Source organism: Chiloscyllium plagiosum, chromosome 19 (assembly GCF_004010195.1).
Source record: "Chiloscyllium plagiosum isolate BGI_BamShark_2017 chromosome 19, ASM401019v2, whole genome shotgun sequence".
Lineage (NCBI taxonomy): Eukaryota > Metazoa > Chordata > Chondrichthyes > Orectolobiformes > Hemiscylliidae > Chiloscyllium > Chiloscyllium plagiosum.
In genome coordinates, this window is record NC_057728.1 from 20,715,559 (window position 1) to 20,739,741 (window position 24,183).

General features: G+C 40.6%; 1 protein-coding gene across 3 annotated transcripts in view; it reads right to left on the bottom strand.

Moving 5' to 3' along the window:
* The window catches only part of fbln1 (fibulin 1), a 176,551-nt gene that overhangs the window by 131,090 nt on the left and 21,278 nt on the right, over positions 1 to 24,183 (bottom strand). For 2 of the 3 annotated variants that reach the window (XM_043709278.1, XM_043709279.1), the window contains exon 4: positions 5,406 to 5,604. In XM_043709278.1, coding sequence (XP_043565213.1) covers positions 5,406 to 5,604 — 199 coding nt within the window. Of the gene's footprint in view, positions 1 to 5,405; positions 5,605 to 5,994; positions 6,073 to 24,183 lie in introns of those variants that run through there. The other variant, XM_043709280.1, reaches the window with a different exon arrangement.

Here is a 24,183-nt window from a genome sequence, read left to right on the forward strand (position 1 = left end):
ACTGCATTTTGGAAAGGGAAATCAGAGCAGGACTTGTGCACTTAATGGTAAAGTCCTGGGGAGTGTTGCTGAACAAAGAGACCTTGGAGTGCAGGTTCATAGTTCTTTGAAAGTAGAGTCACAGGTACATAGGATAGTCAAGAAGGCATTTAGTATGCTTTCCTTTATTGGTCAAAGCACTGAGTGTAGGAGTCAGGGGGTCATGTTACGGCTGTACAGGACATTGGTAAGACCACTTTGGGATTTTGCATGCAGTTTTGGTCTCCTTCCTATCGAAAGAATGTTTTGAAACTTGAAAGGGTTCAGAAAAGATTTACAAGGATGTTGCCAGGGTTGGAATTGAGTTATAGGGAGAGGCTAAATAGGCTGGGGTTTTCCCTGGAGCATCGGAAGCTGAGTTTATAAAGTCATGAGGGGCATAGATAGGATAAATATACGAGGTCTTTTCTTTGGGATGGGGGAATCCAGAACTAGAGGGTATAGGTTTAAGATGAGAGATAAAAGATATAAAAGGGACAACGTTTTCACGCAGAGGGTGGTGCATGTATTGAATGAGCTGCCAGAGGAAGTAGTGGAGGCTGGTACAATTACAGCATTTAAAATGCATCTGAGTGGGTATATGAATAGGAAGGGTTTAGAGGGATATGGGCCAAATGCTGGCAGGTGGGACGAGATTGGGTTGGGATATCTGGTTGGCATGGATGAGTTGGATCGAAGGGTCTGTTCCCATGCTGGACATCTCTATGATTCTATGACTGTAAAATCCAGGACAATCGAAATAGATTGCACTTAAAGATAGCAAAAGGCTTTTTTAGTGACTTCTGATATTTTTGCCACTGGCTGTACGTTTGACAGATCATTTCAATCTATTTATCCAACCCATAAAAATATACTTCCAAGGATTCTGTCACATATTATACATCAGACTTCTCCGTGTCAAAAGAAAAGCCTACTGGCAAAAAGTATATTACTTTAATACGCAGGTTTTTTTAGTAATCATTACTCAAAGAGAAAGTACAGACAGCAAGACTCCTTCTTCAAGAGAAACCTTGTCTGGGAATTTCAGTTGTGAGGTTGTGAAATTCAGCCCTGGGCCATTCTCACATATTTGCTGCTACCAGTTAGAAGGGATGGAGTAAATGATCTAACTGAGAGAAATGGAAAGAGCAAATTGGAAAGAGGAAGATTTATCCTGACCAAAAGATAAATGCATTTTTGTTTTGGTTCTGGCATCATAGAAACAGACTGTGAGAGAGATTATTTCATGGCAGTAATTTGAAGGTGCACAACCTGTGCCAGAGATTGTAACTTTTATTAATACAAAGTCATTTCACAATGGAGCCTAAAATTAACATTTCATTGTGCATCACTTGTGATCATTTGAGAATTTGAAAACTCACATACTATTTCGATGGAAGTTTCTTTTGTTAAGAAGGCATTAAGAAAAGATGTTTCATAAACATTTTATATGGGTAAAGAACTGTTACTGCTTTATATTATTACCTCATCTGTTCATAATTTTAACACCATAATGCAGTGAAGCAGCAATTTAATTCATGTAATTGAAATGTCTCTTGGAGGATGGTTAAAATGTTCTTCAGCAATAATTGTTATTGTGTGGGAAAATGCTGGAGTAAATATGTACAAACATGTACAAAAAGTATGGGTGGCACAGTGATTCAGTGGTTAGCACTGCTACCTCACAGCGTCAGGGTCCTGGATTTGAATCCAGCCTTCAGTGACTGCCTGTGTGAAGGTTGGAGTTTGCACATTCTCCCTGTGTCTATGTGGGTTTCCTCCCACAGTCCAAAGACGTGCAGGTTAGGTGGATTGGCCATGCTAAATTGTGCTTGTTGTGTCCGGGGATGTGTAGACTAATGGAAATACAAAGTTACAGGGATGGGGCCGAAGGGATCTGCGGAGGGGAATCAGAGTCTGGGTGTGATGTCTTTTGAGGGTCAGTGTGGAATTGATGGGCTGAATGGCTGTTTCTATGAAAAAAAAATAGGATGAATGAAATTAGCTTTGATTGGCAGAATTTGAAGGAAATCTTTGGTTTAGGTTGGATATCAGTACTCTCAACATACTTCAAGTGGTATGCTGGGGTTATTTGCATTCCTCTAAACAACAGAGATACAAAGGCAGATTAGATCTTTCTCTAATGCCTGATTGCACTTTTTACAATCCTGTACTTTCTCAGTATCACACAAATGTGCAGCCTCAATTATACACTATTTTCTGAGATCTGAGTTCAAATCCATAATCTTCTAACTTGAAAAATTCTAACTTGTTGAACTCAGATGAGATGCTGCCACTGTAAAGTCAAAACCAAGGCTCAATTGTGCACTGAGTCTGAAGGTCTCCACACCCTAGCCAGATGGGCAGTGGAGTCCAATTCCAGATGATCCCTGCTGAACCTGATGCTGGGCTGGGGACAAACAAACATGCATGGGAGGTATTTCAGACTTCCATAGTTCACAAAGGTAGTAGCACATATAACATCATGGTGTCTTTGAGTCAGTAACAATTTTTTTCTGTCACCCAGGTTTCTGAAAAATGACTTAGGACCTGAAGCGTAATTGAGAAAAAGGTCTAAATCGACTGCTGTTTTTTGGAGATGTCAGGCATCTTTATGGAGAAATCAGGTACCTCTTTGGAAGAGATCACTTACTCTGGAGAGGTGAAGTACCCCTTTGGGAAAAGATAAATATCCGTTGGGAAAGGTCAGGTGCCTTTTAGCAGTTGTTAACGTCCATTAATGTCCATTAGATGGATAAGCTTTGTGGAACTGTCAAGCTATTGAGCCAATAAAATCTCCAACTCTTTAACTATTTTTAAAAAAACACACAAAATGGTGACTCTCAGTTGCAATTTTCATTGATGTTTTTGACAAAGGAATGAAGATTATCTTAAAGGATTATTGCTTTCACAATCTACCATCATCACTGTTAGGGCTGTATAAGTTCCTAGTTTGATTGACATCTCCATGTGGTTACCAAGAAATTACCCATCCTTGATGTGGGGCTAATAGCAGAAATGTTTCCGAATATAATGGGTTAAGTACTGGAGAGATTTCAATATATTGAATAGGCTTTAATAAGACTGATTTCTTTTAAATGTAATAACAGCCATAAGAAATACTTAAAACTTTTTATTTCATTTGGCTCCTTAGATCTGCCCATGGTGGATAATTAATGAGTTGAATGAATGATATGAGGGAAAACGGTGGTGGAAACAATAGCATGAGTTAACATGACTAGCCATTAATTTAGGACAAGAATTTAGATAAATGTGAGGTATTGCATTTTGTCAATAGAAACAAGGACAGGACATATAAAGTATTGGTAGGGCCCTGGATAGCATTGTAGAACAGAGAGACCTAGAGGTTCAGGTGATTAATTCTTTGAAATTTGCATCAGAGGTAGATAGGGTGGTTGAAAAGGCATTTAGCACACTTGTCTTTATTGCTCAGACCTTTGAGTATAGGATTTGGGACATCACATTAAAGTTGTACAGGACATTGATAGGGTATCTTCGACAGTACTGTGGTTGCCCTGTTATGGGAAGGATATGATTAAACTGGAGAGGGTTCAGAAAATATTTACCACGATGTTGCCAGGAATGGAGGATTTGTGATATGAAAATAGACTGGAGCAAACAAAGTTGAGGGGTGACCTTATTGAGGTTTATAGAATCATGAAGGGCATAGATAAGGTGAATGACTAGAGTCTATTTCCTAGAGTGTGGGAATTCAATACTAGGGAGCATATTTTTAAGATGAGAGGAGAAAGATTTAAAAAGGATATGAGGGGCAATTTTATTTTACACAGAGAGTGGTTTGTGTATGGAATGAACTGCCAGCGAAAGTGGTGGATGCAGGTCCAGTTGTAATAGTTAAAAGACGTCTGGCTAGGTTCATGAATAGGAAAGATTTGGAGGAATATGGGCCAAGAGCAGGCAGGTGGGACTAATTTTGTTTGGGAACATGATTGGCATGGACTGGTTCCATGCTGTATGACTTTGTGACTCTATAACTATAATGGGCTATGATGGTAATCGATGGGGAGTCATGAATTGATGCAAGTTGACATAAAATTTTACACGGAGGGGCCAAGGGCTTAATTAGAAGTATTTAGATTGGTCTTGAGGTAGCGATATATGTAAACTCTGCCTCAAGACCCTTGAGAAGTACCATTGAGAAATACTGTTTGAGATGGATTCTCCAAATCACCTGAAAGGACAAGCATACTAACATCAGAATCCTTGAAGTAGCCAATAGCACTGGCATTGAAGCCATAATACTTCCAAAACCAACTCCACTGGGCCAGCCACTTGCTAAGAATGGCTGACTTCTGACTGCCAAAGCAAATCATCTTCATTCAGTTCAAGAAAGGGACTTGAACAAGAGGAGGACAAAGGAAGTGTTTCAAAGATATCCTGAAGGTTTCCCTTAAGAAATGCAACATAAATGTCATCACCTGGAATACCCTCATTCAGAAGAAACCAATTTGCAAGAAGTTTTAGTATCAAGGGACACAATTCCATGGAATGCCCATCAGCAAGAGGAAGTATGGAAAAGGAACCAGGGGAAGGAATGCCAATTCATCTTTTGGAAACACAATCAAAACTTGCTGTCAGAGATGCAGCTCTAGGATTGGGGTCATAGGTCACACAAAGACCCACAGAACCCATGACCACTGACAAGGAGTTTCCTAGATGGATAATCATACTCGCTGATTACTCGCAATAAAGACAAGTGTGCTAAATGCCTTTTCAACCACCCTATCTACCTCTGATGCAAATTTCAAAGAATTAATCACCTGAACCTCTAGGTCTCTCTGTTCTACAATGCTATCCAGGGCCCTACCAAGTGATTGTCAAAGAAGGTGATAGATTGACATGCAAGGTATGCAAAGCAAACACCATTGGGGCTGTATTGAGCAGTAAGAGTTAGTATGGAGCTTAGGAAGAGCCATGGGGTGAGGGTGTGTGGAACAGATAGGGTATGCAAAGTGAGTGATGCATTAGTGGGTGTACAGGGTAAGGGACATTTTTTTTGTTTTATTCAGCAAGTCTCAAAGCACTGAAGTGGGCCTTTTGAACAGATTGCCTTGGCACATGGCACCTCCTGTCACTGCTTCTGCACTTACTTCCACAAACAAATTCCAACCGTTCAGGCCAGTTTCACTCGTTTTGGCTTGTGAAGTCGGAAAATTTTCTGACTATGCATACGTGATTGGGGAAAGTGAAAATTGAATAGTCATCCTTCACTTTTATTATCATAGCATTCGTCTTGAAATGTTAATATTTTTCTACTTAGAATGTAAGCTACCTCACATTCAGTTCTATGCTTTTTTACTTGCTGTTTCCAAAATAATGGTCATTATTTTTTCTTTCAATTTTACCTGTGCTCTGATTGTGCATAGCTGTTGTAGAAAGTCCTTCTATGTTATTTCCTGCATCTGGAAGACTGACGTCTTCTTGATCTCCTACACAGCATGCCCTGTAGACCTGTCCACACTGGTATCCTAATGCTGGATTTGCTTCACAATTGAGTCCATTGGCTTTAGCTCCTTTACCAAGAAGGCAGCACTGACAGCATTTCTGTAAAATAAAGGGAAATAGGGTGGGGTGAGAAATACAAAAATAAAGCATGATTTCTCCTTAACAAATTAATTAGTTTAGAAATGGAGAGCAGGTGACAATTATGACTAAATAATGAAACTGAACAAATAATTTGGAAATGGTTCACTTAAAGGAAGAGGATCAGGGTGGAGATTAGACAGCTGTAAATTCTCTTGGCTGGCCATTTATTCAGTCCTGTGCCCGAAACGTCGAATCTCCTGTTCCCTGGATGCTGCCTGACCTGCTGTGCTGTTCCAGCAATAAAGTTTCAACACTGGCCATTTATTCAGCAACACTGCCTAACTGTGACTATCAACTCATGCCTTTTGGTAAACTTAACCAATGTCCCTAACAATTCTGAGGCCTCACATTTTTGTGCTTCATTACATTGTGCCAGCTTCCATCTTGTTGTACGACATAATTGCAGATGACATAAGACTTAAAGGTACTGTATTGTGTTGGACTTTGGCTCAATCTACCAGTTTACTTTCCTCTATGTGTGAGCCGAGTCCTGCGTATTCTATAAATGAAGCAATAGGAGAAGATATTCGGTCTCAAACTCTTTGTATATTTTATCCACTTACTGCTAAAATAAACTGAGTTCTGGGTCTAGGACTTCCCGTCCCTGACAAACTGCAAAGTGTGTCAGTTCACGAAGTCCAACGTATTCCTGTCCCTGACCCAGTCTTTTATACAGTACAGAACGTCATGCAATCACTGAGGTGGGATTGTCTTCTGATTGGCTGTTGATCTGACTCCATTCTCCGCCTTTTCGCATTCCTGGATGTTTGACCCCATGTGACCTCCTTCTGCCCGCGAAACAGAGCACCACGTGACCTCCTCTTGTGCGTGAAACAGTCTCCACGTGACCTCCTCTTGCAACCACAGAGCACCACACATCCCGTATCTGTACGCACAGGGCGGTAACCCCCTTGCTGTTTATCTCGTTCCCCTGACCACAACTGTGGCCGCTCTCATTAAGCCGTTAGTACATGAGGTTCTTTTCCCAGATATGGGAATCAGTCTAGCACATTCTGATCTGCGTTAACGGTTTTTTTCTATCGTGTGGTCATATCAGCACATCTTTACAAGTCAGATGTACTCAGTACTTTTCCACTGTTTGTTCATACATACAAGGGTTACACTACACACTGTGCTAGTTAATAGTTAAGTATAGCATTGTATTATAAGTAACTGAAACAAATATATCATTTAAGGCTTCTAAATGCCTCGAACTAAGCCATATATTTACAATTGTGAATTGTGAGGGTAATAACAATGAGTTGCAAGGTCACGGACAGAGTGATGAAATGGGCACTTAGATAGAAGCTGGATGAAGTTTGATGCCGAGAAATTTGTATTGATACATTTAGGTAGGAAGAACAAAGAAAAGCAATATTAAAAAAATTCTGAAGATGTTGCAGAACCAGAAGGAGCTGGGGACATGGCCAGTGAGAGACTGCTCCTGTCTCCAGGGTGTCTCCTGTTTCCGTAATGCATACCTTCCTACTCCTAAATCATTCAGATGCCAAGCTTGTGAGCCAAATTTACAGCAGAGCTAAACTATGCCATATAAATTTAGCAAAACACCTTGTCTTTTGCACTTTGTTCTTCTATTTATAAAAGTTCTATTTATAAAGCTTAGGTTTCAGTCCAATACCCTTTATCACCACAGCTTTGCAGAATGCACTCTTGCTGCCAAAACAAACAGTCACTTGGACTTGGGCTCTTGCTCCAGGACAGTAGGTGTGTAAAGGCTGAAATATAATCCCTGATCAGAGCATCCACCACAAGCTTGTTTATGAATGCATTGGTACTTGAAGTGGCACCACTGGAGCCTGGACTCCCTGCCTGGGAGTCTATGTGCACCAGAGTTGAAGGTTAAGAAAAGAGGTTTTTTTTCAATTCTCTACAGTGTGGAAACAGGCCCTTCAGCCCAACGAGTCCACACCAACCCTCCGAAGAGTAACCCACCATCCCTCTGACTAATGCACCTACCACTATGGACAATCTAGCATGGCCAATTCACCTGACCTGCACACCTTTGGAATGTGGGAGGAAACCAGAGTTCCCGGAGGAAACCCACGCAGACAAGGGGAGAATGTGCAAACTCCACACAGTCATCCAAGACTGGAATCGAACCTGGGATCCTGATGCTGTGAGGCAGCAGTGCTATCCACTGAGCCACTGTGCTACCCACATTAACAAGGCATAAAAGATCCTGGGTACATTGTTATTTCGTCATAAAGTAGAGAATCATTTGGGGCCTGAAAGCAAGCTGCTTGAGCCCATAATTCTCTTTTACAAGAACTCTTCATTTACAGGTAGACATTTATTGTATATACATTGCACCTTCACATATATTGTATATATACTGGGCCTTTACATATATTGTATATGCATTGCACTTTCTCATATATTGTATATACATTGGACCTACATATGCTGGACTTTCACTTGTGTGATATGCATTGGACCTTCACATATTTGAACGTACACTGAACCTTCACATGAGGTTAAAGTGTTTCCCCCTTCTAAATCTCTTCAATTTCTAATGTGCAGTGGCATCATTGTTCCATCATCATATATACTTCTGATTTTGACCCCGTTACTCTACATCACTCTCTGAGTCTTCATCTCTCATCATATTGAAAATTGCTACATCTCCTGCTCTAAAGTTTTAGACTTCATCAGGTTAGTCTATGCAGTGTCTTAACTTATATCCTTAATCTGGTCCTGATCTCTTTTTGAGGTCAAGGATATTATGTACTCTCCCATTTGTTGTTTTCTGTGTGCTTCTGTAGAGTAGCTATAGACCATGTTGGAGAGCTTCCCTATTTGAGTAATACATTTATTCTTTTTTTTTTAAGCTTTTTTTTGTCCTTTTGGAGCAGTGGAAAGGATCTTTGTGATCCACAGTTTCCCAGATTAGTATTGGAAACTGAACCACGATTGGTGAATGGGGAAGTGCACTTTGAAGGCAGGCATCAAGAAGGTGACAGTTCTTCACTCCATTCTCAGTGAAACAGTGAGGCAGAAAAAGTGATTGAGGAATCACTGATACATTAAAATCCAAACTAGGAATTAGTTGTACTCAGTTACAGAGCAATACTATCGAATAGTGGGTACTCACCAAGTGAACTGTTAATGGGAAAGAGGTTAAAAATGCATAGACAAAGATTAGAACATAATCTTAGCCAAATATAACTTCTCGAGACAACAAGAAGATAAAACAACTGGAGAAAAGAAACACTATATAAAGTAACAGAGGTGATACAATCTAGAGACAGAGTAAAAATTCTGTCAGCCTCGAAGTTTAATAAAGGGACAGGGATATCTGGTCGGCATGGACAGGTTGGACCAAAGTGTCTGTATCCATGCTGTACATCTCTATGACTCTATAAGTTGGAAATCATTGTCATTAGAAAAACAAATTAGTTGAGGTCTTAAATTGTCATAATGCCTCATGGGTCATTCAGGATGAAAGGGTAAACATTGATCTTGCTTAAGTCGAGAAGTGAGATAAAGAATGGTTTCACAGACTATGGGACAACCATTCCTTTCATACATCACATAATGTACAGAGTCATACAACTATTCCAAACACAGTACATCATCATCATTCCAATATTTTACTCAAGAACATCTATTCAGAGTCCCAGGTCATCTTATGTGGGAGTGGAGGTGAAAATAGTGTAGTGAAATTGGTAATAATGATGTTCATAATGACATTAATGTTTATAAAACTATGTGAGTAGGAAGAAGTAAACTACTAGAATAATGTACACCAAGTAGAAAGAAACTTGGAGGGAAATGTGGTACAATGAGAATCATGTAATATAGCTGATGATATTTGTTATGATCCCAGACAAGATCATCAAATTATACTACATTCTGGTTAAGGACTGGTAGCTTTATTTTAACACAGATGAAAGTTGAGTTCCAGCAAACTTTCCAAGAAAATAAAGGCAAAGGTTCCATAGTCCTAAATAAACAACTCTGATCTTTACTTTACAAGTTAAAAATTACAATAAATGCACAATTTATTTTTAACATGCAGAATTAATATCTGATCTATCGATAATAGTCATGACCATGGATCAGAATCCTGGATAAACTATCGGCATATTGAATATTAATTACAAAATGCTTTTTTAAAAAAGAACACCGTGCCAAAGGTAGGTACTGATCGTGAATTCAGTAGATGCCTGGAGAGAGTGAGAGTGAAAGATGCTGGAGTGTCAACCAACAGAGAATGTGAGGACTGCAGATGCTGGAGATTCAGAGTCGAAAAGTGTGGCACTGGAAAAGCACAGCAGGTCAGGCAGCATCCGAGTAGCAGGAGAGTCAACATTTTGGGCAAAAGCCCTTCATCAGGAATGTCAACCAGCCAAAGTATCAAAGAAGTTTCAAAGAGGGTAAATGCACTACAAATTGAACTTGCAATCTTCTGGGAGTATCTCAGACTGTAAACCTGATGGTAAAAAATGATAACAGTCACTTGCATTTTCTCCCATTCAAGAGTACACGGCAACAGATCACTAGTCTGTATATTAGTTGTCGGATGTCCTAGTGTGTGGCCTATTGTGACAAGGATCACATCTCAGAGAACATCCACCTTAAACATCCCGTAACACATGTAAAAGAAGGGAAAAGACTCTTTCCCACCCTGAGTGCTGCCAGTCAGCCACTGCCAAAAGAAATCAGAACTAAATAGTTTCAATTATCATACAAAGCCAAGAATATTGAAATCTACTGTTCATCTAGCAACATAACATCCATTGCAGCATCCATAACATTCAATGATCTGCACCTTGTGAACAATTCAGAGACTGACTTGATTTTTTTTTAAATGTTTACTGTTTTGGGCTCACCTCTTACATCTAAAGTGTGTGTATGTGTGTTTGTTACTATTTCTTCACACATTTAGCAATTAATAAAGTCACTCTGATTGTATCAAATGGTACAGCAGAATTACCTACTCCTGCTCCTAGTTCTTATGTTCACTCAAGAAAGCTTTGAAAATACAGGTTCATTTGAATCTGGAAGAAAGGTGTTGGCAAGGGAAGGAATCCTCTTAAAACTAACTCATTTGCGATCAGCTGAGGGACAGGTGGATAAAGAAAGGGACCTAGTTCACCCCTATTCACCCATGAGTTTAAATGTTTGAGTCTGGATATGTAACAAATTTGTGAACCCCACCTGAGCACTGTTTGGAACAGTAATTGTGTATGTGAGTGAGGCATGCCCTACTGGGACTATGTGATGCGGAATATGATACACCAAAATGATCGTCATGGCCCCTGGTTTAATTAGGTTAATTAAAATTCAGTTACCGCAAACCTCCAAATAAAGGGACAGCAAAAGCCATTTTTGTTCAAGTTTACAGGGCTTTACTGGGGCTTTTCAAAAGGAGTGTGAGGCGCCAAACTGATTACAATGAGTTCTTACGTTGATTAGATCAATGAAAGTTTAGCTACCATAATCTCCCACTGTGTCAATTGCTTAGCACAGCATTAGCAATTACTGCACTGAAGTTAGAACAGTACCAAGTTCAGGAATGCTTTAGGAAGCAAAAATTTATAAATTTCAAAGTTTTAGAAGTCCGGCACCTGGCAAAGTGCATCATTTGCTCCCGCCCCACCCCCACCCTAAATCGAGGGCTCTTTTCAATCAATATTTGAAGAAAGTGGAGCATGCATTTAAGTCTTCTTCCAGATGGCCATGGAGAAAGATTAAGAAGGTGAAGGACTATCTGTAACAACAACCTGTGACTACAGTATAGCATAGCTACTGCTGCGTTTTCTGCTACAACAACCTGATCTTCCTGTTAAATGTGTGGATACTTCTGCATGTTTTAACTGGCCTGAGCTTCACTGTGGTTTAGCCAAATGAGTAATTTTTGGCAGCTGATTTAGAAACAGCTTATGGAAAGTTACAATTTGGCCAAAAAATCACAACAATTGTAGTCTTAACTTATTTTGCATTGTTTTTGTGCAATGTAAAAATCAACATCAATGGTCCAATGGACTAACGAGCCAATTAGTAGCTAAAAAAAAGCATTTCAAACATGAAGGATACATCTCTTTGTCTCACAACTCATTGTCTTTCAGTCTCTGCAAACTTTGAACTGCTCTTCAGAGACCCCCATACAGTCATGTAATTAGTCCCACCCTGATCTCATGACAAAATTGTTGTCATTCATTTTGGAACAGTCAAATGTAGCAAGCACTTTAGAACTCCACAGTCATGAACGTTAAAATGTTGCCATTTTCAGAATGCTGGCTTTCAGCATAAATTACATACAATAAAAAAAACCACAGGAATTCAATACACAACTCTTAGCAAGAGTAAAGACACTCTTGGAAAGAACATATAAAGAAAAAGGTCTAAAAATACTACATGAAAGAATTGTAAATGATAATTTACTCGGTGCAGATATAAATAAAGGAAAGTTATAGTTTGGAGAATTGAAGAGCCTTACTTAAATGATAAGGAGCAGGCAGCCTCAGGAACGGTGTGTGTGCAGACACCCACAGCCTGAGATATGCCAGATTGGTATCTCAGTCTGCAAGTAGCAATATTGGCTTTAAAGCACAAGATAAAATACAGATCAATCTCAGTTTTAGACATGCCTTTCTACTTAGTAGTGAACATTCCTGATTTTTAGCGATATAGAGAGCTTTAAGATTTCTTGCTCTTTATATTTCAGCTTTGCTAATAGTCTTTTACTTGTACTGAAATTCCTTCAGAACTTTGGAATTTAATGGATGAAATTTGCGATGTAATTTGTTTGAACTATTTCACTTGGTCTGATAGTACAGTAACCTTTGACGCCCATATGTAATTTAAATGCTGCAGGTTGTTCGTCCACTTCTTGTTTAACGTTCCAAACTTCTTTTCAATGGCATTTGTCTTCCCTAGAAAGATTACTGTCTGTTCTTCAAATTTGTTGTTATATCCTCCATAATCTGAAGCACTGAAACAAGCTGGAGACATAAAAAAAACCTGCTGTGGTCTTTCTGTTTTCTGGAATGTTTCCAGGAGTGGCATAATTTCTTCTTTTACATCTTTCCTGCTGCTTTGTGTTCAGGGTATAAAGGGTTATTGGGGGTGTCTTGTCTCTCAAAAACAAGCTGCTTGAGTCCATGCTCTCTTTGCTAGAAATTTTTATTACAGCTACTTCTATACACATTAGACCTACATCAAAGACATTTCAGAAATGACTGCCAGACTACTCAGACCCCTTGGCATCGTGGTAACCCACAAACCCACCAACACACTAAAACAGCAGCTAATGAACTTGAGAGACCAACAAGCAACAAGCAAAACTAATGTCATTTACAAAATACCATGCAAGGACTGTAACAAACACTACATTTGACAAACAGGTATGAAAACTAGCCACCAGGATACATGAACACCAACTAGCCACAAAACGACATGACCCTCTCTCATTAGTATCCTTACATACAGATGAGGAAGGACACCACTTCGACTGGGGCAACACATCCATCCTAGGCCAAGCCTAACAAAGACACGCACGAGAATTTCTAGAAGCATGGCATTCCAACCGGAACTCTTATCAACAAACACATCGAGTTAGACCCCATCTACCACCACCTGAGAAAAAGAACAGGAAGTGACATCACCATAGGAAATGACACCGCCAACCCAAAGAAACCCAAACATATAAATAGAAAGCATGAATTATCAGCAGTGCTTCGCCTGAGGCCCACTGAAGATGTTATCTAGTAGGGTGACAAAATGCCTGGAAATGAGCGAGCAAACATACATCCAGAACCTCAACCTGAGCTACAAATCTTCTCAAAACTCGCTAAAACCTTCACAAGATGGTAGAGCTTCCAACCCTTCCAGATTTCACCACAAAATCACATGCTCATTGTTATATCATCATCACATATGGTAACTGATTACTCGATGCTGGTATTATAAATTGAAGCATAAAGTACTAAAATAAGGAAGTTATGCTATATCTGTTTCAGCATCCGTAGGAGTATTGTATATAATTCTGGGCACCACACTTCAGAAAGAACTTGAAGGCATTGGAGAGAAAATAGTTTTGCAAGAGTGTTTCTATGGGATAATAGCTACGTGGATGATTTGGTGAAGCTGGGATCTGTCCTTCTTAGAACAGAAACACTTGTGAAGAAAATTGATAAAACTGTTCAAACTCACGAGGAACCAGGAGAAAGTTGACAAAGTGGAGGTGGGGGAAGCATGCACGTTAGCAACGTTTAAGGCCTATCTTGACAGACACATGAACGTGAGGTAAACAGAGGGATCAAAACCACGCAAGGGCAATACGTTGTGGGTCCAAATAGGGAATAGGAATCAGCATAGGGCTGGTGGGGCAAAGGGTGTGTTCCTGCACTGTACTGTATTGGGAGCAACTTTCCCAATTAGCTGAAGAGTTGAGAATCAAAAGGTACTGATTTCAGGTGACTGATAAAAGAATAATAGAACACTCAAAAATCCTTTCCTTAGTTGGTGGTTTCTACACTAATCTATTTTATTGAGCACCTTAGAGGAGTCATTAAAAGGGGGATTCGATGATGGGCATATTGGTAGAGGGCTCCTCTTAGTCTGTATGAAGAATGCAAGGATGACAAGGTCTGCAAAAACAATTGCTGCAGGTGAGGAACAGCAGGATGAGGAAGGAAAGATAGACTCCTTTCCTTTTGTAAATACAAGATATTTCCCTTCCCTCCTGTTCTAGACCTCCTTCTCCAATGCCACTTCCAAAAACTTGTGCACCATTTATTTCAGCTCCTGAGCTGTTGTGAAATATGCTGCTGTATGCCAGCCACCCTTTCTGTTAGTTTCTGCATTATTCAGCATTATGCTGCTATGTGTCAATACATCTTCAGTGAAAGTGCTTGTGAGGAGTCCATATGTACTGTTCTGCTTGAGTGCTAAATTGCAAGTTTCTGGTTTAACATATCCAGGCAAATTCAAGTTATGTCAACTAGGAATTAGGAACAAAGTTTTGTGCTAAATCCAGACTTCAAACAAGCCAGTCCAATCTTTGGCCAAAATAATACAATAAAATACAATACAGTGCAGGAACACACCCTTTGGCCCACCAATCCTATGCTGATTCCTATTCTCTATTTGGACTCACAACTTATTGCCCTTGTGTGGTTTTGATTCCTCTGTTTATCTCACGCTCATGTGTCTATCAAGGTCGACCTTAAACATTGCTAACCTGCATGCTTCCACCATCGCCACTGGTACTGCACTTCCTCTGTAAACCTTCCCCCTCTCACCTTGAACCTGTGCCCTCTTGTAGTTGACCTTTCCACCCTGTGAAAAAAGTCTTTGACTATTCACCCTATCTATGCCTGTCATAATTTTGTAGACTTCTATCAGGCTGTCCCTCATTCCTATCCATTACTTTCACAGGAATATGCCTGTCCCACATTCTAATCAACTGTTCTTTAAAAAGAGTCTCACATGTCAGATGTGGATTTATCTTCAAATTCTGCTCTCAATCCACATTCTCCAATTTGTGCCTAATTCAGTTAAAGCTGGCCTTACCCCAATTTAACATCTTCATCCAAGGTCCATTCTTATCCTTATCCATAAGCATCCAAACAACTTACAGAATTATGGTCACTATTCCCAAAATGATCCCCAACTGAAACCTTGATCATTGGGCTGGGTTCATTTCCCAATACCAGATCCAGTATGGCCTCCTCCCTCATTGGACTACCTATATACTGTTTCAAAAAAACTCTCCTTGACTTATCTAACAAATTGCTCCCCATCCAAGCTCCCGGCACTAAGGGAGTCAATATGATGGAAGTTAAAATCACCCACCACAACAACCATGTTACTTACATATCTTTCCAGAATCTGATTACATATCTCTTCCTCTATCTCCCACTGGCAGCTGGGAGGTCTGTAGCACAATCCCAGCATTGTGATTGCACCCTTCCTATTCCTGAGCTCTACCCATAATGCCTCATTGCAAGATACTTTCAGGGTTTCCTCCCTCAATACAGCTGTGAAATGCTTCCTGACTAGTAATGCAACTCCCCCACCTCTTTTGTTTCTTCCTCTGTCTCTTCTAAAATATCAATACCCTCGAGCGTTGAGCTGCCAATCTTGTTCTTTCAACTATGCCTCTGTGATAGCAGCAACATCATAACTGCATGCATTAATTCAGGCTCTAAATTCATCCATGTTACCTGTTATACATCTTGCATTGAAACACAATGAATAATTTTTAACAAATGAACAATTTTTGCTTTAATTATGATGTAATTATTATTAAACAGACCAGATTATGGACCACTTTTAAAAATAGATTTTAATTGATAACTCTATATAAATCAAGGTATAATTGTGCTTTAAGCAGAAATTTGACAGTGCTCCCTCATCTTTTAGGTGCAAAATAGCATGGCAGTACCCAATATGGTGGGCAGAGTAGGCACACTTCCCTTGTGTTATAACCTTTTTGCTCGAAATTCTGTGCCTTATGGTCCTGTTCCACAACCACCTGATGAAGAGGCAGTGCCTGGAAAGCTAGTGCTTCCAAATAAACCTGTTGGACTATAACCTGGTGTTGTGTGATTTTTAAAAAATATATTTTTATTGAAAAAATAGATTTTTTAGTATTACAACAAATACAAAACAATACAATTCAAAACAGTACAAAAAAAACACAAGTTTAAAAAAAACTCACTCTCATGCAAATGTATAAACATATAAACAATACAATTCAAAACAGTACAAAAAAAACACAAGTTTAAAAAAAACTCACTCATGTGCAAATGTATAAACATATATAGAAAAATATAGAATTAAAAAACAAACTAGCTATTTAACTAAATAAATAATAACCAACAACAAACTAATAAATAGTAATAACTCAACTCAGCCAAACAAGACACTCATACATTCACAGTTCCTCCTCCCTGGATATTGGACTCATAAAACACAATCAATATATAAAAGCCCTTGTTAGTGTGGCAGATAAATCTGCGTCCAGGTGTTCCAAAAAGGGCTGCCATGTCTTATACAAAATCTCAGTTTTGTGGTGTACTATGATTTGGAGATGCCGGTTTTGGACTGGGGTATACAAAGTTAAAAATCATACAACACAAGGTTATAGTTGAACAGGTTTAATTGGAAGCACTAGCTTTCAGAGCACCGCTACTTCATCGACCTGATGAAGGAGCGTCACTCTGAAAGCTAGTGCTTCCAATTAAACCTGCTGGACTATAACCTGGTGCTATGTGATTTTTAACTTTGTAGTGTATCATGCTCATGAGAAAATCCAAGGGAATATGCTCCATAACAATCTTCTGCCATCTCAACAGATCCAGCGTGTGGCAGGGTGGATGGGGGAATCCGGATACCCATCCTAGCAAAATATTCTTTCTTGCGCAGAAAGTGAGGATATTGAAAACATTTTTCTTATGCGTGTCTGCAGGAAACACACTGGGCAGGCCCAGAAAAAGAGACAGAGGGCCCTTCTCCATCCTTACACCCAAAATCCTCTCCTTCCACCCGCCACAGCACTCCAATATGTTTGAAGCCTACCACAAGACCAGAGACAATGGATAGGAGTGCCCGTACAGACCTTGCACTTGGGACATGTTGAAGATACTCCTGGTTTAAAGTTCGACAAACGGTCTGGAGCCAACTGGACCCTGTGGAGAATCTTCATCTGTAAAGCATGGCTCCTATTGCAAATTGATATCTTTCTTACATTTTTCCAAATATCTTCCAATGCCTCTGAGGTAACTTCAACACCTAGCTCTCTCTCCCACACCCTCCAGAGTTGATCGAATTCAACTGAAGGGACACCCCCCCAATTGATGATATAAAGTACTGACAGAAAGTGTAGTCTGAGCACTGAGAAACCCCCCCTCTGTAAGTCGAATTTGTAAGGATCGGTTGAAAGTGTAGTCTTTTTTTGAATAAAATCCCTAACTTGAAAAAAGCGAAAGAGGTCCCTATTAGATAACTCGTATTTCCTCACTAACTGATTGAAGGACATCATTACGTCTCCCTCAAATAAATCACCCATGTAAGACACACCCCTAGCTGCCCAATGTATCATCCCCGGTTGAAAACCCAGCATACCTGTGTAAAAGAAGATGTTTTGCTAGTATTGCCTTTCCTCTGCCGAATCGCCCTCTATGCTTTAACAGTATGAATAACTATTGGGTTATGGCAATATTGCCTAACTGTCCTCACTTTGTCCAAAAACAGCAAACTGGTAAGGGGATACCTTGCCTGGGAGGCTACAAAACCTAACCATATTGGAAGAGCATCCCCTCAAGCCCAATCACTCACGTATGATGAAAGCGAGCTCAGTTGGTAATGTTTAATGTCCGGAAGGTCCACTCCCCCAATCTGTGAGGCAATTGCAGTTTAGCTAATTTAATGAGGGGCTGCTTTACGATGTCAAATAAAGGGGCTGAACCAGCCATTCAGTCTCCTGAATATTTGCTTATTGAAAATCAGGGGGAGCATCTGTACAGGTATAGCAAATGGGGGAGAATATTCATCTTAATAAAGAATATCCAACAAAACCACGAGACTGGAAGCGCCTCCCATCTTTGAAGGTCTTGCTTGATTTTGTCAAATAATTAAACAAAGTTGGCTTTGAACGGCTGATCCAGAACTGGAGTAATGAATATGTCCAAATCACAAAGTCCCGCTGTGACCACTTAAATGGGAATCGATATTGGCCACAATACCTAGCTTCTTCGTAAGACCACCCATCAGCATAGCCTCTGATTTTGCAAAATTAATCTAGTACCCCGAAAATGCGCCAAACGCACTGATGCATTGTATCAGACGAGACACTGAAACTGCTGGATTTGACAAAGAAAAGTTAGGACATCGTCCACATAAAACGAAATCTTATGTAATTTTGACCCCACTTCTGGAGCTGATACATTAAGATCCCTACAAATGGCCTCTGCCAATGGTTCAATCACCAATGTAAAAAGCAGTGGTGAAAGGGGACAGCCCTGTCGGCTGCCCTAAAAATGGTAAAATTGCTTGATCGTACCCCAATGGTGATGACCGTTGTGAGAGGGCTACTGTAGAGAGCCTTTACCCATCTTATAAAGACTTCGCCCAAACCAAACCGCTCCAGAGTATAGAAAAGATACAGCCACTCAACTCGGTCAAATGCCTTCTCTGCATCTAGAGAAATCACCAGTCCCTGTATTGACTGCTGTTGGCACGTTGAATTACATTAAGCAGCCTCTTAACATTATTGGAGGATCTGTGGCCCTTTATGAAGCCCGTCTGGTCCTCTTTAACAATAGAAAGTAGTACAGTCTCCAGCCTCAATGCAAGAGTCTTAGAGAGGATTTTAAAGTCCACATTTAAAAGTGAAATGGGCCTGTACAAAGCACAGTGCTCCGGGACCTTCCCTTTTTTAAGAATAAACGAAATATTGGCCTCTCTCAGAGATGGCAGGAGACAATCATGACTGTATGAATCATTAAACATGTTGAACATCAGGCCTAACATTATGTTTATAAATTCCTTATAGAATTCGCTGGGAAGTCCGTCAGGACCAGGCGCCTTTCCACTCTGAAGCTGCGTCACAGTTTCCTGCACTTCTTGCTCTGATAAGGGGGCATTGACAAAGGACTCTTGTTCGGGGGTCACGCCTGAGAGCTTCAGATCCTTAAAAAAAAATCCATTTTGGCTCTCCCCTCCTCACAACCCTCAGATTGGTATAACTTAGAGTAAAATCTCTAAAATGCCACATTAATCTTTTTAGAGTCACATGTCACATTCCCAGACCTTTCCCTGATCGCCGTAATGGCTTGTGGGGCACTCCTTTTCCTAGCAAGATATGCTAAATACTTGCCTGGCCTGTCACCATGCTCATATAACCGTTGCTTTACAAAAGCAAGTTCCTTTGCCCGTCTGCATGAGTATGGAATTCAATATAGACCACAGCACCGTAATCCTCTGTAGCTTGACCAACGAGGAGACGTTGCTGCTCACCCTTCTGCTGCTTCCTACTGGCAGAGTAGGAAATAACTAACCCCTGGCATAGGCTTTGGCAGTTTCCAAAAGGATGGATGGACTACTAACCGAGTCTGAATTATGTCTAGGAACAGCTGAAATTCCCTAGAGAAGTACTCCACAAACTTATTATCCTTGAGGATAAAGGGATCCATTTGCCAGTGCCTTGAACCCATTGTAATGTCCTTAATCTTAACCAACAGGCACACTGGAGCATGATCAGAGATGGTAATATTACCAATCGTACAAGATGCCACCAAGTCCAGGGTTGCCACGTGGGTCAGAAAAAAATCAATTCTGGTGTGACATCTGTGTGGATTGGAGAAAAATGTAAAATCCCTGCCTGTAGGGTGCAGACGCCTCCAGACGTCTACCAACCCTAACTCCACACACAGATCCACTATTTGTTAAGTTTATACAGAGGGTTTCGGGTGATCTTTGGGCAGCCTGCCTACTGTGGGATCCATGAGACAGTTAAAATCTCCCCTATAATGATGTATTGGGACTTAAGACTGCTCAGTTTAGAAAACGCATTTACCAAAAATTTGAGGGGATGGGCCAGAGGGCAATAAACATTTAAAACACCATATTCTTCCCCATTTATCAGGGTTCTGAGAATTACAAACCTCCCGTGTGTGTCTTTAACACACTCCAGTAACTTAAATGGAAGATTCCTCCCAACTAATATAGCCACTCTCTTACTTCTGGTATTAAATGATGAAAAGTAAACCTGATCAAAGCCATTCTGCTGTAATTTCAAATGCTCCCTATCATTCAACTGTATCTCCTGTAACAAAGCAATAGCCATCTTCTCCTTTCTAAGACTCAAACGTACCTTCTTCTTAATTGGTGAGTGACTCCCCTTGATATTCCAGGTACACCATTTAATCAAGTCATTAGCCATAACCTTCTGCAGTAACAATTAAATTCCAGAGAGGAGGAACTCGAATCACAAATCACCGAACCTTAGTGTCACAAGCTACACTGAACATAAAATCTATATAAACTAAAACCACTACATTTAACAAACCTACAAAGCTATCAAAGATTATATACAACAAAACCAAAAAAACAAACTAACATATAAAGCGCCAATGGCACTGAATAGGGGAACTCACCCCCTGCCCGGAGGGGTAACTACCCATCCCAAACTGTCGATAAGTATGCATCTAGCCATCCCAGCCGTCTTCCCTTCTCCTAGCCAGAGCTGCACCGCAAACACAGACAGGAAAGAAAGAAAACATACCATAGAATAGCAAATGAATAAAGAAAACATCTTTAAAGAAAAAAAAAGGGTGAATACCCCATCCATCCTTTGATATACCTTAACTTAGAAATTGAAAATATACATCTCAACTGCCACCAAACATAGGTTAAACCAAAATATTATCAATAGGAAAAAAAGAAAGCTCCAACTGGACTTGCTCCATTTCTTTTACAAAATGACAAAAACATACCCAAACAACACTCCTATTTGTACATACTAAATTGTTCAGATTAGGTTAATTTGTCCACAAAGTCTCTTGCCTTCTCCAACGTGTCAAAGAGATGTACGGATCCACCTAAGGTGAGCCGACGCACCGCCGGATACCTCAGAGAGCACTGAATCCAAAGCTCCCTCAGTCTTCTCTTGACACTGACATAAGATTTTCTTTTCTGGATCAACGCCGCTGAAAAGTCCTGGAAAAACATGATCTTAGAGCCCTTGTAAATTAGGGCCTTCGGATCCTTCCCCTGGATTTTGGAAGCTTCCATGATTCTCTCCTTGTCTCTATAATGATGGAACCACACCAGGAGAGGACGAGGACTTTGACCCAGACCTGATCTCTGCCTAGATTAGAGTGGTGCTGGAAAAGCACAGCAGGTCAGGGAGCATCCGAGGAGCAGGGAAATCGACGTTTCGGGCAAAAGCCATTCATCAGGACTCTTGTGGAGAGTGGAGGAGAACGTCTTCAAGGTAGGCATCCTTGCAAGAGGATTTGCAGTAAGGTTAAAATCAACTAGGCAAAAGTGAGAACTGCAGATGCTGGAAATCAGGGTCTAGATTAGAGTGGTGCTGGAAAAGCACAGCAGGTCAGGCAGCATCCGAGGAGCAGGAAAATTGAAAGCCCTTCATCAGGACTGCACTATGACCTGGTGAGCCCTCTCAATCTTTAAGCCTGTCATTCCAGCCTCCAAGTTAAGGAATTCTGGCAAACAGTCCTCAATAAATTCCGCTGGCCGCTCACTTTCCTTACCCTACAGCAGACCTACGATCTGAATATTTTTTCTCCTACCCCTATTCTCAAGATCATCCACTTGGTCACACAAATTATCGACCTGCATCTCCAGGGCTTGGATCCTATCCTTGGCTGAACTGGCATCAGCTTCCCCACTGTGACCCTGTGCTCAACCTCATCTGTCCTCTTTTCCAGGTCTCCCAGCTGTTGTTCATGCTTCTGCAGCACGATAGAGATCGGGGCCAGCTTCTCCTTTATTTGTTTCCCCAACATCTCACGAGATTTTGCGAGCTCCTTCACCAGGGCCTGGAAAGTAATCAATCCCAAGGATCCTGCAGGTTGGACCATGGGCCTGGTCTCGGACACTCCTCCTTTTTTCGGCATCTCTGGATGGCAGGAAATGCAAGTATGTTAACTTTTCAAAGTTTCTTGGGACACCACGATCTTTCTGGAGTCCCAGGTTGGGCAGATTGAAGGTTCATCCCGCTTGTGCTGCGGTGCAGAGCTCTGCAATGCGATCCTCCTAGATCGCCGCCATCTTGGATCCCTCGTTGTGTGATTTTTAACTCTGTCCACCCCAATCCAACACCGTCACATCCAAATCATGATTTCTCTTGTGTTAAAATTGTTCCACCCACTGTACAAGCAAAGGGAGAAAAGGAGGTTCCCATAACACTCATGTGAAAATACATTAGTGCTCCTGCATACAAATTTGGGCCTCATGTCCATTTGTGCCCAATTTGCAAAACAGGACTGCCCTAAATAGAAGCCTAGGAAAACATAAACAACACTTAAGCTGGGGGTGAGAACTGGCAAGCAACATTTGCTTCACGCAGAAAAAGCAGGTAAAGCCATCATAAACAAAACTATTGACCACTCCTTTACTTTAAATCATTGAATTTTCCACTATCGACATCCCATGGTTCACTATTGACCTGAAACTCAGCCACTTGGATGAGCCACATAAATGTCATGGCTACTAGAAAGAGTAAAAGGTTGGATATAGTGCAGTAAATCATCTTACAGCTCCACCAAATGTCCACAGAATTTGTAAGGCACAAGAGTTTCTTTTTCATTTCCCTGGATGATTGCAGTGCACCAACACTGAAGAATCTATTCAGGACAAGATGAGCTGCTTGGACAATATGCCATCCACCAGGCTAAGTATTCATTTCCATTCCCAATCTCCACCTTCCCTCCTATCAGTATACTATGACTGTGGGCTGTGCTATCTACAACACTGCAGAAACTCTTCCAAGACTTCTGACATTGCATCTCCAAAACCTGCAACCTCTAACATCCAGCCTGTTCAAGGCAACAGCTTCCTGAGAGTATCATCACTTTCATGATCTTGTCTAAGATACATACCATCTTGACCTGGACATACATTTCTATTGAAAATTCTTGGATATTTGACCCAATAGCTATGCGAAGGTACCCTGACCATATGGGTTGCAGAGGTTCAAAATGGACGCCCTTCAGAACCTTCTTAGTGCCAGGCAAGTTGGGCAATGAATAGCATTACAAGTGATGGCTCACAATACAAAAAGAAATGATGCAGCCTAATTAGTGCTCCTTAAGGGACCCATTCTCTATATCAAAAAAGCCAAGTTATTAAAAAAACCCTGACAATGTGATTTCAGGAAGAACTCGTTTTGAAACCACTGCAGAGCTGAAATTTGTTGCTGAACCCTGTTCAGCCTCCTTCCAACTGCTCCCATCATTTTGATAGCTTCCTTACACTCCCATTATTTAGAAGATTAATATCTGTATGTTGAATTAGGCAGTAAGAGGCCTTCATAAAATTACAAACGTTTTATTGTAAATGTGTAGATGAACAGAAACACTGATATCCACTTGTCCCTTTCGGATCCTTTCCCTATCCAAAAGCTAAACATTTGTTATTATACATGTGTAGGGCAAGTGAAACTTGGACCCAAGTCTCCTGGCTCAGAGGTAAGGGAACCATCATTGTGCCAAAAGAATCCTTAGTTATAAGAATTCAGCTCTTTTCTTTTAATATCCAGGAATGCTATTGCACACAACTGAACATTGGTTTCCCCTTCAACAAACCATCAGTGATTCTTTTTTCACCTACTTTCATTAGTAAATCACGCTTGTTTCCAATTTACATGCAAAGTCCATTAAGGGCAATGCAGATCACCAAAGGTGAGGGTCAAGTAGGTAGAGAGGGTGGGGGCAAAATCAAAGTGGATTTGGAAGGGATAAGAACCAAGCTCATATATATAAAGTTGAAAGAACACTATCTGCTTTCAATCAATTCTGGAGATGCTCTGGTTTACCCTTA